The sequence below is a fragment of the Atta cephalotes genome (assembly GCF_000143395.1).
Source record: "Atta cephalotes unplaced genomic scaffold scaffold00002, whole genome shotgun sequence".
In the NCBI taxonomy this organism is placed as follows: domain Eukaryota; kingdom Metazoa; phylum Arthropoda; class Insecta; order Hymenoptera; family Formicidae; genus Atta; species Atta cephalotes.
The window spans coordinates 4,246,412-4,254,947 of NW_012130066.1; the positions used below are offsets into that span (position 1 = coordinate 4,246,412).

The 8,536-nt window shown below is 23.0% G+C and overlaps 2 protein-coding genes across 2 annotated transcripts in view; both read right to left on the reverse strand.

Moving 5' to 3' along the window:
- Positions 1-3,019: 3,019 nt before the first annotated feature.
- Positions 3,020-4,989, reverse strand: LOC105623046. The gene is made up of 6 exons (XM_012204451.1): positions 4,985-4,989; positions 3,744-3,823; positions 3,571-3,650; positions 3,374-3,442; positions 3,169-3,258; positions 3,020-3,082 (listed from the first exon to the last, which is right to left on the reverse strand). The coding sequence occupies exons 1-6, from the start codon at positions 4,987-4,989 to the stop codon at positions 3,020-3,022; spliced, it is 387 nt and encodes a 128-aa protein (XP_012059841.1).
- Positions 4,990-6,333: 1,344 nt separating this feature from the next.
- LOC105623057 overlaps positions 6,334-8,536 on the reverse strand; it is a 4,034-nt gene continuing 1,831 nt past the window's right edge. The window contains exons 2-4 of the mRNA XM_012204462.1: positions 6,671-6,739; positions 6,471-6,560; positions 6,334-6,381 (exon numbers count right to left, since the gene is read on the reverse strand). Of these exons, the coding sequence (XP_012059852.1) occupies positions 6,334-6,381; positions 6,471-6,560; positions 6,671-6,739 (207 nt within the window). The remainder of the gene's footprint in view (positions 6,382-6,470; positions 6,561-6,670; positions 6,740-8,536) is intronic.

Sequence of the window (8,536 nt, forward strand, 5' to 3'; positions counted from 1 at the left end):
AGAGAGAGAGAGAAAGAGAGAGATGAATATTAATTTTATAAATTGCTTCTATAAATAAATACAAACGATTTCAAAAATAATTTTAATTAGGCTACATACGAATCAAAATTGACAAATTCAAATTTATAAAAGATTTCTATAAGACATATACATTTTTTAAACAATTTGAATATTTTTCGAGTTCTAGTATTCTCCATATTGAATCCATCATTTTGAATTTGTCAGTGACAACTCTTGGACTCTTGCATTTAGTGGTCTAACAAATCCTTAAGTTTAATTTTAACATAGTTGGATGTTGTTTGTAAAATTGTCAATGACAAAAAATTCACAGCTTTTCGATAATAGACCTATTTAATCATAAATGTCTCATTAACCGTAATCAATACTAAAAATCTTTTGAGGACTAAGATTGCACAGTGTTATTTTAATTTTAAACGAGGCTTAAAGGAGATTCTCGCGCTACTTCCTAGTCAATAGACAATTTATTCGTAATAATATGTAAAACAATTAAAATAATGGAATAAAAAGATTACTTATCTTATGCTATTATACATATTTTAATAATGAATGTTAATTTTATATGTTGCTAAATATTTTCAAAATAACAAAATAAAAGTTGTAAGATGTATACGCATCGTCCATTTGACATATATTTTAGCTTTTTTTATTGACGAATATAAATGTCTATTCTAGCTTTTTTATTGACGAATGTAAATCTTGTAAACTGTACGATCAGTTTAAATGAAACTTTACGAGAACAAATTTAAGTAATAATTATTTTAATATAATTATAACAATTTTTTAATTGCTGTCTTATACGCAAGTATCTCAATTTAAAAGAGAATAACTATAGAATAAGGTTATACCTTTAATTTGTAATGTAAAATTCTATAAATTTAGAATTAAATATCTTCAAAATAGTACGGTAAAAGTCAATGAAATTTTTTAAAAATATTATTGATATTATTAAAATTTGTACTACATGTATATTATAAACTTGTTTTATATTTTATTAAATGCGAGAACTTCCTTAAAACTCTCTTTCTTTCTCTCTCTCTTTATCGGCTTTAAAAAAAGAAAGAGAAATTTTTAAGCTTCACTTAAAGTCAAAATAACATGCAATCGGGCCTAAAAGTTCGAAAAACATATCTCATTTTGATTGCAATAAAATTTCTTTAGCACATTACATTATAATTATAATATAACAAAGTGCCTGAAAATAGCTATTTTTTACAATGTTGATTGCGAATTTCTTAAAATTGTAATCGAGCAATTTGGAAATCGGATTTATATTCAATATCCACATGAAAATTACTGGAAATTACTCGTTCCAGTTAAAAAAAAGTCACATTTTTTGTCGAACAGTGTATTCAGATAAATATTTTTTATGCTTTATTTCTTACTTTATCATTCCAATAGCAAATGATATCATTGTCGTAAAAATATGCAAATATGATATTATTCAGTAGAATAATAAGTTGTATATTGAATGTATTATAATAAAACAATAAAATATATAGTAGCAATAAGTATAAAAAATTATTTTTGATCACCTACAGGAAATTTGACTCTTAAATCACATACATAACTGATAATTAGTAATGGCGACAACATTTCTCAAATGCTCTTAGTCATAGCGTATATCTTCGCAATTATGAATTGCACTTTGCAGATAACTTCGTAATGGATCTTTATAATTCACTATATTTATGTAAATGTATGATAAAATAATCGATATGCTGAATTTTCCATGTAGTAAGTTATTCTCGAAGTAGAACTTTATAAATTTGTTTTCACACGAAGCAAATACATTCATAATACAAATATCGATATTGTTTTTAATGAGTTAGTTGTTTTTTTTTGTAATTTTTGTTCTTTATTCTTTTCTCTCATTACTGTATAATATTAGTGGCTATTAATGAATTATATTATTAATAATAATACACCTCTTACCTTACCATGATATTACTATCTTCTTATCATATTATGATATAACAAATACGATTGTTAATAAGAACGTGTCAGCAAGGTAAACAATTTCAGCGAATAGCACATATGGTATTCGATGAAATTTCATTTATTAAAAAAATATATTAAAGTGCTGATGTTAAAAGATTATAATAAATCGATCAAATGAGTAATATAAAAAGACTGAACTATCATTTTAAATTTCTACATAAACTAAATTCTTAAACTAAATACATAACTGTTTATTATTAGTGATGTTAAAATTGTTTGAATACTTTTAGTCATTGTACGATTGTATTTCCATCTAAATTGCAATTCTGATAAAATAATTGTATACATATAGTAGCATGATAATGATAGAGTTTTTTAATTTTTATTAAGGCACCTTATGAATATTAAAGTAACCAATTCATAAAAGTTCCGTGACGTATCGAGTGAAATAGAATGTGGGGTATTATATTTGTCTGTCTTACATAAAATAAATACGTCTTTATAATAAAAATATAAAAAAATATTGTTTTAATATACTTTATTTTGACATTTGACATTACTTTATTTTGATATTTAGACATTTGCAGTGCTATAGTAAGATTTTAAAATATTATTAAACATCGTGTGATAGATTTTAGTCACAGTTATAATTATTATATTATTATTATATATATATATATATAATTATAATAGATATTATATATATATAATTATAATAGATTACACATATATAAATAATTAAATATTAAAGCGCTGTTTTTGTTTCAGTAAAAATCATATTATTTTATTTAGGTTACATAAAAAATTATATACAAGGAATGATTCTATTAAAAATGAAAGAAATATAAAAAGATATAGAATTCAATTATATAGGAAAATATATCTTTTGTAGACAGATGTTATTATAATTAACCTTTTTCAATTATTAATTTTTTCTTATAATTTCAACATTGGAATATCAAATCATATCCACATAAAAGATATTGTGTAACATAAATTAGAGTATATAAATTGCTTATTATGAAAAATATTTTTAAAATTCTGTTATGTTTTGTTAAAATTAATTACTATTTACGTGCGCTTGTATTACAATAACTAAAACGGTCGCAATAGACATGATAAACTAAAAATAAAGATAACATATGTAAGTTTTCATCTTAAATATTTATCATGACTTATTATTTCTAGTATGCAATAAATATAACATACCCTGTAAAGAAATTTGGAGCCAAATTGGAAAAATCCAATTCCATAGAATCTAAGAGGCTTATAAGTCATTTGTAATGAAAATTGTGAAATCTGTATTATTACAATACATTACTATTAATGCATATTTTGTTAGTGTTTGTACTAAATTGGACATGGATTTAACATTTCTTTTAATAAAATTTAGTTATCTTATTTTAAGACTTACGACTTCACGAACTTCAACATCAAAAGTAGAATATGATAATTTATTTAATAAATATCCTGTTGCATTAGCCTAAAATTGGAATATGTTGAATAAAATTGAAGTTATTTTTAATTTAGGAATTTAAAGATATTACTAGTACTTTTTATTAAAAATAAATTTTAAATTAACATTTAAAAAGTTGAAGTTAAAATGAATACCTTGATGCTGACTGTTTCGCACACATAATTAATGAGTAGAAATTTGCTAACGTTATGAAAAAACAAGAATAAATATAGGACTGCACATAATATATTATTAGATTTTACGTAATTATCAGTAAGTATTGCGGAGAAAATTATGTGTAAGTCAATCACTATCCAATTAAAATAACAAGCCATTTTAAAAGTCATTTGTGTTCCAAATATTGAGTCCACCTCTCGGGATAGTTTACGTAATTCTAAATGAAGATGTCTGTAATACCAAATTACACAAGATAAAATTGCTATATAATTAATAGAACTTATCTAAATTAATAAAATTGTCTTACAAAATTATCCATATAATGTAGTCATTTCTTGAAGTCTCCAAAAATCTTTGTCGATAGGAATGTATCATGGAATTTTCCCAAGCTGGTTTTATTGCATGTTTATTTTTTGTTAAATTCTGAATGAGTTCATTGATTTGATCAAACTTCAATCCTATGTATCTTAATATAAAGAGTCATTGAATATAAAATCGTTATTTACAAATAACAGATGTATCAAAAATTTTAAAAATACACTTCAAAAACTGTGAGATGATTTATGCATGATAATTTAATTGTATTACACATATAACTATTATAAAGTATTATAAACATATTATGACCGTATATGTGAAAAGATACTAACCCAAGAATACTTGCATTAGTCAAATCATCGACAACGTTAATGTGAAAAGAATAGTTTAGTAAAAAGATAAAAAGCATAGCTGTTACAATGTCGCAATTGTTCAACTTTTAAAAATAATGCTGAGCTACAATTCATTAATATAACTATCATAGACCATCCTAAGACAAGCCATAGTGTTTTTGCATGTAGTTTTTTATAATTTGTCACTATTCCAAGTTTATGTAGTGTATTGTCGACAATATCGAGCTTTTTCAAGCAGTTTTTAAATTTCTGTCGGGAAGATGCAAGTAGAATAGATGAAATAAATGAATAATATTATTATTTATCTGAAAATTTGACAACATTATTGCAGCTTATACATCTAATAATACCTTTATTGCATTTTTAGTCATTATTGTATAATTAATTTATATCTGTATATACTAAATTAATATAATATTAATACATAATTGCATTAGTGACACATGTAGAAAAAAATTTGATGTAAAAAATGCAAAATAATATGCATAGAAAGACTTTATGATTTAATGTAATTTAAACAATAAGAATTTTTTAATGTAATTTCTTTTTACTATAACGCTATATCAAATAATAATAAATTAAAAAGAATCTACGTAGTGTTTGCAGATTATCTTTATGTCTTCATACATCATTAAATGTTAAATTAACAATAATTTATAATTATTTTGAATATTGTAGCTATGCACTTATAATTATTGCTGAAAATATTATATCTACTTACCTCATTATGATATATCCCAAACACGATCGATAACAAAGTTGTAAACAATTCCAGCAAATAGCAAATGTGATATTCGGTACTGGTATAAAATTTAAGATAAGGTATTAATACTGACATTAAAAGAAAATAATAAATTATCTAAATTGTCAGCATATATAAGAGACTAAACCACAATTTCGCATGACGTAAAGGTAGATTGGTGAGTCTTAAACTAAAAATGTAACTAATCATCAGGAGTGGCATTAAAATTGTTCGAATACTTCGATTCATTGTGCATATTTCACGTTGCTATTTCAAACTGTTCGTCTTTTACTGACTTCATATATGCAACAGTAAAGCTACGCGATGTTCGCAATTTCTATTAAGGTACTTATGAATATTAGGTAATAAATCTACTAAAATTTATGTAATATGATTAAAGCAGATGATAGATAAAGTACTTCTTTATGTATGAACAAATACGTTCACATAATATAACGAATATAGTTCTCTATTTTCATTTTATCTTTTTTAATCGAGACATTTATATAATGATGCAACGTAAACATAGTTTTTAAATATAGATATATTTTAATCACAATTACAGCTGTAACAAATAGATTATATACAAATACCATAAATAATGTAATTGTATGTAAAACTTGTTTTTTGTTATGATAAAAATTATATTATTTAATTAATTATATAAAAACTGTAAAGAATAATTCTCTTCACATAAACAGAATTGCGGAAATATGAAATCGATATAAAAATATAATAAAGAATATTCATTGTTTACTTTGTATAACATATAAAATTATAATATTATAAACTGTGCGTTTTATAAATTGTGCATTATATATTTATTACGAATTACGTTTTATGAGCTATTATAATTTAATGACAATATATGTTTACTTATTTTCATTCTCTTATATTACTATAACTAAAACTGTTGCAATAGAGAATATGTAGAGAATAAAAAAAAAATTTTATATAAAAAATAGTCTTCATTGTCTGTTGACAATGAAATGAATTGACAATGAGAAGAATTGCAAAGACAGAATCGATGCAACAACATGTTAAATATTTATTATTTATCCTTTTATTATAATATATACATAATAAATATATATATATATATATATATATATATATATTTATACATAACATGCATGTATTATCTAAATATCTATCAATTACTTTTATTAATTTTCTTTTTCAGTATTTATAATATAGAAATATATAATCACGAAAGATACTGTATAAAGCATTTCCTAAACCACATTATTATTAAATACATTATATTATAGATTAAATTATTTTTTATGAAATCTGCTATAATCTGATAAAAATGTTTACTTATTTGTTTACGCTTGTAATATTATAACTAAAACAGTCACAATAGACATGACGAACTAAAAATAAATACAGTGTGTAAGTTCTTTTATAAATATACATCATGAATTTGATTGTAATATGCAATTATGTGAAAAGTATAACGTACCCTGTGAAGAAATTTGAAGCCAAATTGAAAAAATCCAATTCCACAAAATTTGAGTGGCGTATAAGCCATTTGTAATAAAAAGTGTGAAATCTGTGTATATTAATATAGTTATTATTAATATTTTATGGATTTTTTTATATTTACTTAAATATTATATAATATTTATTTTAATATTTCAACGAATTTATTTTAAAACTTACGATTTCATGAATTTCTATATCATAAGTGGAATATAACAATTTATTTAATAAATCTGATGTATTACTTGCCTGAAATTATAATTTGTTGAATATAATTAATTGAAACTAAAACTAAAATATTTAAAATATAATCTAAAATATAAATAAAAAATTAGATTTTATTTATGACGATATATATATATATATATATGTTATTTTATATATTAGATATTACTAAATTAAGCATTATTTAGTTAAAATTTTAAATTGATTTTTAACAAATAAATATAAAAAATACCTTGGTGGTAACTGTTTCGCACACATAATTAATGAGCACAAATTTAAAAACATTGTGGCAAAACCAGATTAAGTTAACGAAGATAAGTATAATTTTAGATATTATATAACTGTTGATAAAGATTTCGCAGAGAATTCTACGTAAATCAAGTATTATCCAACCAAAATAGCATATCATTTTAATAGTCATTTGTATTCCAAACACTGAATTCATTTCATGGGATATTTTGCGCAATTCTAAGTGTAGATGTCTGTGCATATATAAATACGAAGTTTTATATATTTCATGTATATACAAATTATAAATATTATTTTTCTGTGATTTTGACATTTTATGATTCTGCAATATAATTTATATATAAAACATCTTACATAACGATCCACGTTATGCACTTATTGCTTAGTGATTTCGAAAATCTGTATTGGTGAAAATTTATCATAGAATTTTCCCAAGCTCGTTTTATTTCATGTTTATTATTTTTCATTAAGTTATAAAAATGTTTATTAACTTGATCAAATTTTAACCCTGTGTATCTAAATATAAATAAAATATATTATTTGTAAATAGTTGCTATATTGTATAGAAATTTTTAAAAATACTTTAGTAATTATAAAATTTTATGTATTATAATTTAGATTTATTATTATTCAGAAATAACAAAGCTTAAGGTAAGAACATAACAGTATATACGTAAAAAAAAGGATATACTAACTCCAGAATACTTGCAGTAGTCAAATCATCGATAAAATTAATATGAAAGCAGTAGTTTCGAATAAAGATATAAAACATGGTTGTTGCAAAATTATGGTTATATCTATCTTTCGTATATAACGCTGTACTGGAAACCGTTAATATAATCATTATAAACCATCCTAAGATAAACCATATTGTTTTTTTGTATAGTTTATCATAGTCTGTCATTATTCCTAATTTATGCAAAGTATTGTCGACAATATCGAGTTTCTTCAGACAGTTTTGGAATTTCTATCAGGAAGATAAAATAATTATTACATACTGTTGAATATACTAACTTATGCTTGAGGACAGAGTTGTTCAGAAATTTATTTTTATAAAAAAAGCGTAGCTGCGTCTGTCATTTTTGCTGTCAGTAACAGTGTGACAATTAACTCGTTATTCAACGATTCCACTCAGAAAAGATAAAATGTGGTAATATCATTGAACATATATATTTAATAGTACAAATTTTACAATTCAAGAAAATATAAAGATTTTTAATTCTATTTTTCCTTTATACAAATTTTTTATATAATTTAAATTAATTATTTTAATAGATATTTATAAAAAAGGAATTTATCATATACACTGTGTTAATATGTGCGAGATTTTGTGTTTACATACATAACAATTTTTATTAGTGTGTGTATGTGTGTGTGCGTGCGTGCGTGCGTGCGTGTGTGTGTGTGTGTGTGTGTGTGTGTGTGTGTGTGTGAGAGAGAGAGAGAGAGAGAGAGAGAGAGAGAGAGAGAGTATAATAGTATTATTAACTTTAACTTTATACTTACCTTATTAATTAATACGTTACTTATTATTTATTTACTATTTGTGTGTTNTCGNNTATTATTATTTAG

Excerpts from the sequence above, each read along its gene's own strand:
- LOC105623046 (XM_012204451.1), bottom strand. Across the intron at positions 3,259-3,373 it reads ATGTTGAAGTTCGTGAAGTC|ATTTCACAATTTTCATTACA; the intron begins GTAAGTCTTAAA and ends GTAATAATACAG. Across the intron at positions 3,083-3,168 it reads GCTCCAAATTTCTTTACAGG|TTTATCATGTCTATTGCGAC; the intron begins GTATGTTATATT and ends CTTTATTTTTAG.